General features: G+C 51.0%; 1 protein-coding gene across 1 annotated transcript in view; it reads left to right on the top strand.

Annotated features, from left to right (window-relative positions):
* CACNA1C (calcium voltage-gated channel subunit alpha1 C) overlaps positions 1 to 14,836 on the top strand; it is a 224,941-nt gene that overhangs the window by 159,906 nt on the left and 50,199 nt on the right. The window contains exon 27 of the mRNA XM_081083633.1: positions 5,519 to 5,602. Coding sequence (XP_080939759.1) covers positions 5,519 to 5,602 — 84 coding nt within the window. The remainder of the gene's footprint in view (positions 1 to 5,518; positions 5,603 to 14,836) is intronic.

Genomic DNA, 14,836 nt, shown 5'->3' with positions numbered 1-14,836 from the left:
CACATCATCTCTGCGCTCCTCTGCGCTCCTTCGCTTCACCTTCTCTCTGCTGGACCAGCGGAGGTACACGCGGACGATAGGCAAGAGGAATAGAGAAGAGAAAAAAACAAGTCATGGCAGTGAAACAACTTTTGCCTCAAAATTACTAAGAATACACAACACAATCCCAGGTGTGCAGATTGTCTATGGATTCCTTCTTACCACCTTGCTTTAAAGCTGGTATTGCCTCTGTGAAGATCACAGTGGTGAACTCTGCTCTGGGCAGCAAAGGAACTAAGAATCCAGAATTCAAGGGCAAGGACACAAACCTACCACCTCCCGCACAACAGCTCTCTGGGGTCAGCACTGGAAAAAGGCCCACTCGGCCGCTCAGGCCTCGCTCCCCAGCCCTCCTGGCAGAGGAGCGGAAACTGAGTCTTTCCTGGTAGGAATAGTGGTTTCTAAGAACATGGCAGTTGACTAGATCAGGGGTGGGCAACCTTTTTGTGAGTGCGTGCCAAAACCAGCAAAATCTCCGACTCAAAATTCTTCTGCGTGCCAACCCTAATTTGTTGAGAACATGCTACGCCTACTTGATATCTCTTAAGGGGTACGTATGTGAAGAACCTTGAAGAAATAATAAAATTCATTCGAGCGACAAAAACACAGTATATGATGATGAAAAATACATTTATTTTTTAATGTATACATGTACACTGATAGTCTGATAGAAAAGTTTATGACTTCGTTTGATATTATCAGTGAGACTTTTGCTGCTGCATCACTGATGACAGAGATTTTACATCAGGTTTATATTTCATGACCTTCAGAGATATGCACGAGCTACTACTTTCATCCATCAGGCTACTCCTATTAGGAGACTTAACAAAATTCATCACTGAGAACAAAGATTCACAAGCGTATGTGGATGAAACCAAAACACAGGTCGGATCTAGGAAGGCAGGGAGAGTTAAGGCAGAGGCATAGAAATTGCTCTTCCCCTCTCTCGTCAATCCATGTCTATGGTCTTTAAGATAACTTGTTATGTAAAATTATTTATTTATCTAAGATGCACCTACACTGAATTTATCTGAAAAATAAATCAATATTAAGAAAAAAATGTAAATGGAAGATTATAAGAGAGGGTTTCGCATGCCAGCAAAAGTTACTGGCGTGCCATGTTTGGCACGCGTGCCAGGGGTTGCCCACCCCTGGTCTAGATGAACTTGAGCCTCAAAAATTAGCCATGATAACTTGCATACTGTCACTAATCTCAAAATAGTACCAGCCATAGTTTAGAGTCTCAAGACAGTCCCACTACTTAGTAGCAACTCAAGATGGGCAGAAAAGGCCTTGGAGACAGATGAGAGGTGAGCTCAGGATTCCAGAAACTTCGGCCTCTTCCCTCCTCCTTCCACAGACACCTGGGCTTTGCCTTCCCCTCTGCTGTCCCACCCCCAAGATTAACCCTGTGAATCCGACCTAACAGATCCCCTCTGGTTAATCATGACAGTAGCTAATGCTACTGTCCTTTATTCCTCACCAGGACCCTATGGTTATCCCACTTTATAGGTGGGGAAACTGAGGCATGGGAGGTTATGTCATTTGCTCAAGGTTACCCAGCTAATAAGTGACAGAGTTAGGATTTGAACCCAGACACCTCACCCCACCCCTAACCACCACACTGCCTCTTTCAACTTGGAATAGCTCTGGTGGAGGAGGTGCATCAGGACACAGATAATCCAAAAGAGAGGAAAATCCAAAATTCTTGTGCATGTGAAATGCATCAGATGATACTTTTGCATCAATTTGGTCTACATTATCTCAGCCCACGTCAGCCCGTGAGCGGAGGGCCAGCGGCACGAGAGAGAATGTGTTACCCCTGGGGTGTGAGCAATCGCAGGGGTGCTGCTGCTTAGCCTGGAGGGGAGAGCACAAGACCTCCTGAGGGTGGCCAAGGGAGAGCCCATCTTGAAAGGGGACATCTACTGATTCTGCAGGGCCTAGGGATTGCAAGGAAAAGACTTCCAACCCTGAAAGCACCATCCCATCTGGGCGATCAGGCCTGCATGGCTCTGAGGAGCTGGACACGAAGAGGTTTGGTTTACCATTCAGGGAGAGCCAGGAAAACCTGTCCCTAACCCTGGTGTCTTCCCTGCCGTTTGGGACCTGTCACCAGGGAAAGAAGGAGTGGCAGGTATAAGAGAAAAAACACCTATGATTGTTTTCATCCTCTTTCTTCCATTATACCCCCGAAATCCACATTTCCAATGGTTTCCAGCAAATAAGGAAGTGGGCAAAACAGGTGTGCGGGGGTGGGTTAGGGTAGGGGGGAATAGGAGAATGGGAAAGAGAGCATAACAGAGCACTAAGCTCTCACACTCCAGAGAGTTTAGGGGAAAAGTAATTCTCCCAGGCCCTGCCTGCTTAGGGGTTTGGCCAGTGTCCCCCTTAGACACCTGTTGGCCTAATGGGGGTGTTGGGCCTTGTTTCTAGTAGTGGGTGGGAATGGGTGGGAGGAAGGGACAACTGAAAGAGTGGGAGGAGGAGGCTGACCTAAACGCTGGATCTGAAGGGGTCTTCAGGGTCCACTTGGGAAGGTTGATGGGCTGTGGGACAGTGGAAAGGTGGGTGGAAGGGTCAGGGTTAAAAGCTGCCTCTTAAAGGGATCCTGTCAACAACCTCCCACAAACATGGTCCCCCAGCCATGGCATTCTGGCTACATGCAAAAAATCTCCTCAGGGCTTGGTTCCCAGGATCCCTTGGCGACAAGGGCATGGCTGGTTTCTGCAGCCAGTGGAGGCCCAGGCACTGGGCCCACCAAGTAGCTTGCCATAGACCAGAGAAGTCATTCAGAAGCCTCCATCAGCACAGCCTGTTGAGGGCAAGGGCAAGGGCAAGGCATGAGGCATGAATCTCCAGAGCCCAGCCAACCCAGTAGTAGGCAGCCATGAAGCTGTGGAAGCTGCTGTGGTCCAGGAGGAATTGACTGTGGTGTTTCCTTCCATGTGCACATGCACATAGAGACCCAGAAGACGTGGTGACAGGTGATGCACACCCAGGAGGTTGACAGGGTCCCTTTAGGTCTGGGCCCCGCCCCTGGTGCTCCCAGCTGATTAACCTGTGTGTTAACCTCGCCTTTGCCTGTTTGCTGCCTCTCTTCCTTTCCCTTTCCTCCTCTCAGAGATGTTGCAGACCAAGGCCAACTTACCCATTTTGTTTCAGGTCTCTCATGGATGAAAGACTCTAATCATTCTCCTTTCTTGAGCCCTGAGCCTTCTGCCTTCCTCCCTCTCCTCCTGTCCCCACTCCCAAATCGTGTTTTGTTACCACGTTTTCTAGGCTGGATGCAGAACATCCTGGACTCTGCTCTCGTTCCTGTTTCTCTCCTTTCTCTCCCTTGACCTTCTCCCCTTCCCTTCTGAAATAGCTCTACCCACGAAGATGGTGTTCCTATCTAGAGATATCCCCCAATGTTTTCCAAATTCTAATTTTAAAACATATGCATCTTTATAGTCCATTTGAGGCCTTCACTCTTTACCTTCCTCCCTTCAAAATCAGCCCTCTCCATTTGCCCTGAGAATGACATCTGAGAACCTGGGAGGGATTGGGTTGTTTCCTGCTCATAACATCTGATTTAAATGAGAGAGAGAGGCCCCTCTCTGCCTCAAAGGGTCTAGCATGATCAGAAAAATATTCTGGGAAGCCAATAAGAGAGCCATGTATTCAGGCTGACCCTCACCTAACCCATGCCCTGGCCAACCTCTGCTTCCCCAGCCTGGCTGTGCAAAGTCTCCACAGTGGCACTTCTGTTTTCTTTTGGCAGAAATGCCTGGGAACCAAGAGGCCCCTTTCCCTGTGACCTGACCTCCCATACTAAGAATAACAGCCCTAGGACAGCGTGTCTTGCGATCCCTCTGGAAAGAGGGCATGGCTGGGAAGTGGGGAAGTTAAGGGAGCTGGATAGAGCCAGGAGGAAATGGAAGACACTGACGTATGGCTCTTGTGAGTAAAAAATAAAAAGGGAGAGTTGGCAGCCTCCTAGAAGGCTGGGGAGAGAGACCTGGGAAACTCTCAGGAGAACTTTAGTGCTTCCAGACCCACTCACCAGGCTCTGGAATTCCATCTCCCGGAAGCCCCAACTGGCGGCTAGAGAATAGGAAAGGTCTGGTCCTGCTCAGCAAATGTTTTCCAGTCCTGTTTTGTCCCCTTTGCAGACATTTATTTAAAAACTAAAAGAGCAAATTCCTTTTTTAAAGAAGACAAATGTCTTTAGTACTAGCTCCTTTCCACTCCATGGGAAATGTGGCTGTCCTGTTCCTAGGGTTTCCTCACTTATGAGCCGATGTCCGTGTGGTCACAGCACTGCCCTCTAAATCCCTCACCTCACGGATAGGCAAATGGCCCACCCAGGACTCCTGGAATCCTCTAGGGAACCTGGGACTGCCTATCCCTTGGTTGGCCAGTTGTCCAAGTACCTTAAAGTCTTGCAAAAAAAATTTATCTCTTTCCTTTTCTAAATATGGTGGAGGTGAAATTCCATAGGTACAGGGTAAAGTGGTAAAAGCAGGACACTGTCCTTCCTCTTCTGTGCCAGAATCTCTCCTTCCTAAGAATCCTCTTCCCTTCCATACCCTCTATCCAGACCACCCCTATCAGCCCAGTTCTCAGGAAAGGCTTTGATAACTTCATTCACTTTGGTGGCACCTGCATTTCAGCAGGACCCTATAGCAGAATGGCAGTGTTGGGCAGGAGCCTGGGCAGGTGTAGCTTAGGAGAGCATTGTCTAGGGCCATGTCCTGTGCTCCCCAACTATGAGACCTACGTGCACTATGTCTCCTTTCAGCCAGGAAAGCCTTTGCCATGGCACAGCTGCCCCTGAAAATTCTTGGGCACATCCAGAGCTGGAACAAGGTGACCCTCATTCTAGCTGCATAAAGTCCAGCTTTTTATAGACATTGTTTTAATGACGTGGTCCCCTTGTCATTGCTGAACTTTACATGAGGCACCTCCGAGGTCAGATGACCTGGCCACCCTTCTGGATCACACTGACCGTTTCTCTTTAGCTCCCAGATTACCCATGGGACCACAGCCCGTTCTCCTCTAAGGGGTCACCCAGCTGTGGTCCCTCCCCGCCTCCAGACAGGCCCTTCTGATGAAGAGAACCGGGGACATGGGAGTTGCTAAATGTGGACTGAAAAGAGAGTCCAGCCACATCCCTGCACCATGGCAGCTTGTGCTGCCTGGCCCCAGGCCCTGCTGGGAAGTAGAGAGGGCCTCTGTGCAGGAGGGTGGTGAAGCGGGATGGTCTGGAGGAAGGGGAGCCGTGTGGCCATGGGGAGGCAGGGCAGGAGGATTGGACTAGCCGCCTCCTGGCACCTCCTTTTCCCCTGGGCTCCTGGGCTCTGAGAGGGTGTTTGGAACTCCAGCAGCAACACTGAGGTGCCGGAACGGTGATTCTGATGGTGATTGTTGCTCTGTTCTTGTCTGTCTAATATTCCTTTTTAATCCCCATCCTGCCTGCCCCTCCCTTATGTAGGGTTACTTTAGTGATCCCTGGAATGTTTTTGACTTCCTCATCGTAATTGGCAGCATAATTGACGTCATTCTCAGTGAAACTAATGTGAGTATGACTCTGCCCTCCCCAGGAACCTTCTCCTTCCTCTTCTTCTGCCTACTGTTTCCCTCTCACTCTCTCTCTCTTTACCTCCTTTTATTTATTTGTTTTAATTTCCTGTTTTTACCCCCCTCCAGTCATGCTTTTTATTGAACCTGCCGTCGTCCTGTGAGGGAAAAAAAGTGGGAGCCTCTCCTCCTTTTTTTCCACTAGTCCCAGCTCAGCCCTGTGTGCCAGGCCCAGGGGCTTGGCCGAGTGGAGGGAGCAGGCGGTGGGCGGCCGCCAGCTCCCCTCCCAAGTGGCCACAGCCCGGCGTAACCTTTGAACTAACCCAGCTTTTGTCAGGCCTCTCCACCCTGCGAAAACCAGGTGACCCAGGTTTGAGCCACCAGGACTGTAGAGTGGTAAGAGAGTATTTACTATGCCCACGTAACCTCTTTCTTTTCTCATTTTTTTCTCTTCTCTCCTTTCTTTCATGCTTTGTTTTGTTTTGTTTTGTTTTTCCTCTTCCTTTTTGTTTTGTTTTTCTCCTTTGTTGTTGGTTTGTTTTTTTTTTTCTTCTCTCTCTCCTTTCCTCGGCTTCTCTGCCCCATGCAGCACTATTTCTGTGATGCATGGAATACGTTTGACGCCTTGATTGTTGTGGGTAGCATTGTTGATATAGCAATCACCGAGGTAAACGTAAGTACATGGCGTCTGGACCTGACTGTCCGTGCCTGCTCTAATACTCATTGTCTTTCCCCAGTTTATTGTTTTTCTTCCTCTTTTCTCCTCCCCACCTCCTTATTTTCATTTCCTGGTTTTCATTTGTTTGTTTATATTGGTTTAAAGGATTTTTTCTTGTTGCTTTATTTTGAAAATGTTTTTATGATTTATTTAACCTTGGAACGAGTTAGGCCTCCCTTTCCTTTAAGTTTTGATTGCTGCATCCTTTTCTCTCTCCCTTTACTCTCAGCCTGGCATGACTCACACTGTATAGGAGGATGCAGCTATGGGGAGCACGGAGTGAAAAAACCAAGGGACATTTGCAACTTCTGGGCAGCTGCTGGGGCGGGGACCCAAGCCTCTGTTCACTCCACCTCACCTCCAGACCTCTGCCTCTCCCCCTCTCGCCTTTCCACCCACAGCATCCTGGAAAGGAGCTCTCTCCAAGTGAGACGCTGGACTAAGGCTTGGTCTTCGCCTGCACTGTCAGCCCAAGGCCTGGCCCATTACATTCACACTGAAAGGGCTTTGTCCGATTTAACATCAGCAGCCCATGCAGGCAGCCCGGCCTGCCCAGGCCCATTTGGGAGAGAAGCAGAGAACTGGTCATGTTCAGAGCCCTGCCCTGCTTGCACCCCTCTTCCCTGGAGTGGCCAAAGAGCCAGGTGGCTGATGACCCACCAAGAGAGAGCTCTTCTGAGGTCTTTCCTCCCTCTTGCTGGGGCAGCAGCACCTCTCTCCCACATGGAACCCACCCAGGGAACGGACTCTTGTACCCGCCTGGTTCTCTCCCACTCCCGCCCCCACACCCTGCCCTGGCTCCCTGGCCTCAGACAGAACTCCAGCCCCTGCACTCCGAGGCCTCCTGCCGCCTTCCCCGAGAGTTGCCTCCTCCTATACAGCTCCTACCAGTTCCTGCACATGTCTCTTTGTTACCTGGCATGTTTAAACTGTCTCTTTATCTATAGGCAAGCCCTCTTACAGTTAGTCTTTAACATGTGTTAATCTTTTGTCATAATTTTTCCTTAATTAAGAGACTTGGTAATGTTTGCACAAATCTTTGGTGCACTGAACCATGAATAACAGCATGGAGCAGATGCTGTCCAGTTTTGATCAAAGATGTTTAAAACTGCCCTACCAACCGCCACCATCTCCCCACTGTGTCCCACACCCCCTCTCCCTCCATACTTTGCTCCCCATCAGTTGAACTGACTTGTCATTTTATCTGCCTGATTCCCCTGATGAAAGCCCCTGTCTGCCCCCTCCCAGCAGATGGACATTGAAGGAGGCTGTCACGCTTCCCATACCCGCCCTCAGCCCCCAGCACCCTCCCCACTCACCCGTAGCTCCAGATTTGGTTGCCTCTCTGTCTCCCAGATCCCCCGAGTTGTCTGTCTCATGTGTGTATGTGTGTGTATGTGTGTGTATGTGTGTACACTTGCCCTTGACTTCTTCCGGTGAATGATAGATTATATTTTTTAAAAAACAGCCTTCCTACACATGCTTTGTGCCCCCTCCCCTCATACTCTGCCTCACCCCTCCTGAGCTCACTCCCAGTTCTGCAGGCTGGATGACCCAAGTTGTATCTCAGATGCTATTCAGAGCCATGAGTTGGTCATGTGTCTGTAAAGGCCAGAGCTTCAGGCTCGGCGCTGGCACCGTGCCGTGCCCTGAACTGAGGGCGAACTCAAGGAGAGGACGGGGCAGAGGGCAGTGGTGGGCCCTGCCCTCTGAGGATGGAGTTTTTCAGATAGCAGTGCAGGTCCTCGTGAAGCCTGTGCCAGGGACCGGGAGCCTGAGAGACAGCAGGAAAGTGCCAGCCGGTGACAGCAAGCTGCTCCCCACTGTCGGCAAGGCCCACATCAACACTCAACCTGCCATTTTCCCCCGAACTGTTAGTGTTTCTAAAAGAAAGACAAAGAAAAAGAAGTGTTTAGGGCATAAATTTCTACAGAAGTGGCTATGTTGGCGGTAGAGAGGGAGGGTGCAGGACAGGAAGGAGCGTAAGGCCGCCATGCAGACCCTTCCATTTATACGTGGTTTTCTACTGACGATTCACCCTTGCATTTGTCTCATGGAACTGAACTGCCCTGCGAGTTTGACAGACAGAAGTTATAATCCCCAGTTTGCTGCCGCTAAAGATGCTGGTGGAGAGGTGAAGTCCTTCTGTGCTGTGCAGCTGAGGCCAGCCCCTCACTCCTGGGCCCCGCCCGAGTTCCCTCTCTAATCCATGATGCCCTTGATAAACACATCATCTCACATGTCCTTCCACCAGCCAGGCTTTGTTCAGCCCTTAAGTTCTGTAATTTATATTCAAAATAACCGTACCTGTTTTGATAGTCTACACAAAAGATGACGCATCAGCCCCCTCGGAGCTGTGATGCAGCCTCTCACCAGCCTCCCTTACCCCAGGCTCAGGGCCCTTCCTCCTCTAGACTGAGGTGAAGAGTCACACTGAAGGGTGGTCTGGAGACGAATTGGGAACAGTGTGTGTGATGGAGAGCAAGGGGCGTTGTCCGATGAATGGCTTGTGAACCAGAAAAACCAATGTAACGCCCCCAGGCAGGGGCGGTGTGGGAGAGAGGAGAGAGGGTTGACGTGAAGTCAGAGCTGGCAAGTGGCTGAGTCTTGCTTCTTCTTTTTCCTGGAAAAGAAGACTTCATTTCCTCCTCTGTCAAAGGAATGTGATTATCTTATGGGACTGTGTTTTGAAGCTCAACGAAGAGCATCTATTTTAAAACTCTATGTAAACTATAAAGTGCTATGGAATGGAAGAGACTGGCACCCAAGCAAATGACATTTTTTCCCAAATCCCTGCTGGAATAACTCTAGCCAATTATATTTAGTTATAACTTGCGCCCACAGGCACTGTTAGAACCCTTGTTTCCCAGATATGATTAGATTCGTGGAGATGGTTGACAGGTAGGGCCAGACCAAAGCCAGCGTAGCTCACTGACCGCAGCCCATACCCACGCCTCGGCAGGGCTGTTCCCCAAGCACATTGGGTGTAGCCCTGCACTTACATAGCAGTCAGTATTGTGGATGACAACTTGTATAAGCAATAATGCTTAGTCTCAGCGGTAGATCCCTCTGCCCATAGGTTCTGCCTCAGGCAACTGGCAGCTCCTGGGTTTGAACACTCCCTGGTGCAAGCAGTTTACAGCTCCAGGTGTCCCCTGGGGCCGCTCCAGGCCTTCCCAGAATTTTCTCGTCTTACTTGTCATCACAAGATACTCACTCCCAGACATACGTTCTACTTGGCCTCAGAGGGATCCATGAGGGATTTTCACCTGTAACTCATCATCTTTGACTCTTAAACCTACAGAAATTGACTCTCATTTCCCTCACCTAACTGCCATATTCATCCTAACCGCCCTCCAAATATTCCTCACATCGAAGCTCATCTCCCCATAAATGCCTCCTCTTTCCTCCTTGCCTTTACAAGGCTATGGCACCTCCCGCTGGGAAATGGGTTTCCCACCAATCCCAGGAGCCAGCATTCATTCATTCCACCATGTTTATCGTCTCCCCTTCTGTGTGCTGGGTACAATTGTAGGCACCTGGAGTACTTCAAACAAAAGCTCCCCTTTCATGAGCTGGCAGTCTAGGGTCAGGATAATAAGCCCGTGAGCAATGCACGGAGTATAGAAAACACGGAAGTCATAGTCCATCGAAAGCTGGTAAGTGCTTTGGAAAAGGAATAGTGTCGTGTAAGGGGGTCGGAGGTGCTAAGAGGCAGTGAGGGAAGGTGCTATTTCAAATAAGATGGAAGTGAGGAGTTACCCATGCAGATACCTGGGAGGAGGGCTGTGGGGGCAGGAGGAACAGCTGTTACTGGTGCAGAATGAGCAGGGGAGACGGAGAGGGGAGGGGACCAGAGAGGGGGAGCAGATTTTAGCTTTTATGCTGAGCAAGAAGGGGAGACACTGGTGCCTCTGAGAAGAGGTGTCCCCTAATCTGACTTACATTTCCGAAGGCCGATTGGCTGTCTATAGGAGTCAGGGTGGAAGCACCACACCATGTAGAAGGTGCACGTGATTACCCAGGGGGGAGGGGACCGTAGCCTGCAACAAAGCAGCAATAATAGAGGTGGTGAAAAGGGTCCAATTCTCAGTCTGTTTTGAAAATAGAATGAACAGTATCTCCTGACAGACTGGATGTGGGAGTAGGAGGAAGAGGTGGCCAGGATGGCTGTGAGGTTTGGGCCTAAGCAGTGGGAGGATAGAGCTGGTATGAACCGGGAAAGACAGGAGGTGGAGCACGTTTGCATGAGGAACTCATTGGGACGCGTCTATTTCACCTCCCGGTGGGGATGGCAGGTAGACAGTTAGACACACAGTCTGAGGGTGGGGCTTGGGGTTGTCAGCATATAGGTAGTATTCAAAGCCATGACAGTGGTGAAGAGCTCCCAGGGCTGAGTGGGGCGGGGCCTCCAGCAAGAGGAGGGCGGGACGTTTTGCGCTCAGAGCCAGTCTGAGGTTCACTCTCTGCTCCCTCTGGGAGATGCCTCTGACCACTGCAGAATGACCTAGGGGGCGATCAGAAGTCTCCACCATGTGGAGCTGTACTGGATCCTGCTTCCACTGCTCTTCTCCTCCAGAGGCCTTCCCTCGTTCTCAGTCAGAGGCTTCCTCCCTCCATGTCCCCTGGGAGGTCCGAGTGCAGCATCTTGTCACTCTAAGGAAGCCTTCTGGTTTTCCTTTATTTCTTGGGTCTGAAATATATTTTCCAGAGGGAAAAGCCTGAGACATAGGCCCTGTGATTGTTAATGGAAGTTCCTAGAGCATCAGAAACTGCTCCCTAACATCCCAAGTTGAAATCAATTTGGGTCCCTGGTCATTCAACACCTTTCCCAACACTGTTCTTTATCGTTCTGTATTTTGATTATTGCACAATAGAGAGCGCTGAGAGGCCTGGATTCTTGCATTATGGATACAGGACAATATTCCCAAATTGCAAATCAAGAAGCCTGTGTCCTGGTACTATGAAGCCATGTGACTTAGAGCAACTAACCCCATTCTCTGGTCCTCAACTTCCTTGAGAGTGAAAGGGGCCAGGGGCAGGTGGAGATGGCCTCAGAGGGCCTTTGCGACTCCAGCACTCCTTGGTTCTGAATGGGACATTTTCTGGCTGTGGGAGGCAGATTTCCATTTCCTCTCACTACCCTGCCAGATTCCAGCTCTAAGGCGAAGTTCCTTTCATAGCGCTCCAGGGCTGCGTGGGGATCTGCTCCCTGGCTTTGGGATGGCTCATTTGGAAATTCTCCCGGGAGGAGGCCTGCAGGGACCTTCAGGTTGAGGAGCAGGACAGAGATTGTGAGGCCTGGAGAGCTCCTCCAGAAGGTTCAGAGAGAGTAAACGCAGGAGGATTTGCTTAGGAGGCAACACACTAGCCCACTGAAGTGACCGGAGCAGAAAAACAAAGTAACGCTGGTCCTGGCTATGATCTTAGTTGATTAGAGTAAGGGAGGCAGGGAGGAGGACGGAGCAGAAGGGGAAGAGGGAAATGACGCTTTCTCTTGGATGAGCATGTGCCAGGCAGCCTACTAGGACATCACACACTGTCAGATTAGCACCTCCGGGTGCGTAGGGTCTGCAGAAGGAAACCGAGGCTTATGCAGGATGAACAGTTTGCCTATAGCTAATAGGTGGAAAGACTGGGATTCAAATCCATTTCTGTGGGAGAATTGAGTCTTGCATTTCCACAGGTTCCATTAGCCGACTCCCTGGGCCAGTCTGGCCAGGGCATGGCATCACCGAAGGGCCCCTGCCACTCACAGGACCTCATTCAGGGCACTCCCAGCACCACGGCCTGGGGCAGAGGCTTAACCTAACTTCTCTGTGCCTGCTGATGCTGCCAATGCCCGACCAAGGGAGCCCAGGCTGCCCTGGGCTCATGCGCCTAGTTAATGGGGCTCAGAAGAGAAGGGCAAAGCCATTGTAAAGCAGGCCCACCTGACAGCTGGAACTTGAGAAGAAAATGGGAGGGGGAACTAGATGGGCCTGGGACTCAGTTCCAGGGAGTGTCCAGCGGTGAGCACACGGAGGCCCCACATCCTCCCTCCCCCAGCTCCTGAGCCAGTGGGACCTTCCCACCACCCCTCTGAGTAACTGTCCCTCACCAGCTCCCCATAAAAATAATGAAGCAACTTTGACTCCTGCTCAGGCTTCAGGGCCTGGAATGACGGGGAGAGCAGCCATTCTGAGTCACAGAGTGTTTGCTGCACACCCGCCCCAGGGTTGAGTCAGAATGCTCAGCCCGCACGCGCGGACCCTCCCTCCACATCTCAGCCAGGATGCCTATGTGGGCCCTCAACCTGGCTCTTGGTCTGCCTTTTCCTGACCCCGCCATGGCAGAGAAGGGGCTAGATGGCATGAGAAAGGCAGGGCTGGGTGCCCCCAGAGGTGTGAGGAGGGTAAAGGCAGAAAATGGGGTCATCCACAACGTTAGAGAGAACGCAGCTTTGGAGACCAGCCAGAGCCCGTCTCCACAGACTCCACGAGCACCTGCTGGGTAGCAGCCCCCGATACACAGTTTTACAGACAAGGACAGTGGAGGCAGAGGCAGGGAACAACTCACTCATCCTCACAGCATTTCACAGCAAGGCCAAGCCAGAGCCTGGCGCCTGAGCGCAATCCGGCATGTTTAGTTAGGGGCTCAAGGAGTGGCATTGCCAAACATTGTCTAAATGGCAGTGGTCAGTGTGGCAGGGGCTGCTTCTAAGGTAAATTAAAGCAAGATGGGTGGTGTCAGGCCCAGCTGGGTGAGGACCTCCCGACACCTCCATTTCCCTTTTCTGGGTGCCTCCTCTGTCGCTGACGGAGCTTCCAGCCTCTTGACGTCCATCCCCACAACAGAATGAATGAGACCAAGGTCTCTTGTTTCCAATATACTAATTCATATTCAGGTGGGGGTGACTCAATCAGCTCCCCTTTCTTTGAAGAAGAGAGGGTAACACTCACCCCAAGGACTGAGTATCTCATGTGTCTCCTGTAAGACTTTCGGGAACATGACGCCGAATGAGGAAGCTGGTCCCCAGCCTCGGCCTCCCAGCGGTGTGACACAGCAGTTTCCTCCTCTGCTGGGGCATAGAGCTGGCCCTCGAGAGACGTGGCTGAGCCCACTCTTCCCAGCAGGGTGGCAGCATGTGGCCATCGGCAGGCAGTCCAGCTGGAAGGGGAAGAGCCACTGCAAAAGCCTCTGGAGGGCGAGGCTGCTGCGTGGGCAGCGCAGGAGCGCAGGAGGCAGTGTGGTGGGACAGCCAGGCTGGCGAAGCAGCCCCGTACCAGCAAGTTTCCCAACGCTGGTGCCTTGAGACGAGGCCTGCAGGCTTGGCCCGAAGGTCTGTGGGAAGCTGTTTGCTAGTTTGTGATGGACAGCCCGGTCTGGGTTCTATTCAGCTGTCAGATCATCTGACAGGTTAGCTCCCCGTGCCCTCTGTTTTGTAACCAAGGCCCCTTCACTTTTGTTTTCCTCTATTTTTCTTCCCTTCTTTATGCTCTCTCTTCTATCCACAGACAACCCCCTCCTTTCATCTAAAACAGGAGAGTGGGAGGAAGCTGTCACAACACACTCCTTGGTTTGGCCAGACAGCCACCTGGGTCTGACCAGTGTCTGTCACTTCAGGTCTCACAGGCTGAGCAAGTTCCTGTTGCTGTGTTTGCCAGACGCCTCTAAAGCAAAGGAGCCTAGGGTATTCCAGAGCTAGTGGAGAGAGTGAGAGAGCCTCAGGCAGGCTCAGAAATGCCAGAAGTGCCCCCAAAAGCATCGCCACTTCTGTTAACACCCATTTACTCTTCATGTCTGTCCTTCCTTGGGAATCATCTGCTTGCTCTTTTTCCTTTATGGGTCTCTCTGTCTTCACTCTTATTCTTTGTCCTTTGGGATGCTCTCTCTCTCCCTCTCTCTCTCCCTCCCTCTTCCCCTCCTATGGAATTCTTTCATGCTGCTAGCACGGCTGACAATGGATTTCATCCATTTATTCTTTATGGGTTTCTTTTGTTTGCATGACTGGACAAGGGCCATCCTTCCCAAGAGAAGATAAAGCTGCCCTGGCAATATGATAATCAGTCTTGTTTATTGTGAGTGCCTGGCAGGTGACAGCAGTACCCATGCCCTGCACCTCCCACCTGTCCCCTGGGGGCCAAAAGTCCCCTCGAGGGAGATTCTGAAGGGTGTTTCATCTGGGTGCCTGTAGCCACAAAGATTCATGAGGGATCATCTCCTGTGCGTAGAATTTTTCCTTGGAGAAACAGATGCCAGCCAGGGAATTTTCAACATGGTGGACATGGGGGGAGGGGGTGTTGCTCTTTCCACGCTCCACCTTGTCATCTTTGGGCTTATTATCTTCATTTCTTCCCTGCCCTGTTCTGTCCAATGTTTTTGCCTCCCTCATAATGCCCCATCTTCCTCTTCTTACCACTCCTCCTCCACAGACCTGTTTACATCTCCCATTCATTCCAGACCAAGAGGGAAATTCTGTGTAAGAATTACTTTCAGGTGCCCATCTTCCCTTCATTTGCGCTTATATCTAAA

Source organism: Myotis nattereri (assembly GCF_964212035.1).
Source record: "Myotis nattereri genome assembly, chromosome: 2".
NCBI lineage: Eukaryota > Metazoa > Chordata > Mammalia > Chiroptera > Vespertilionidae > Myotis > Myotis nattereri.
This window is presented reverse-complemented; position numbering and strand designations above follow the sequence as displayed.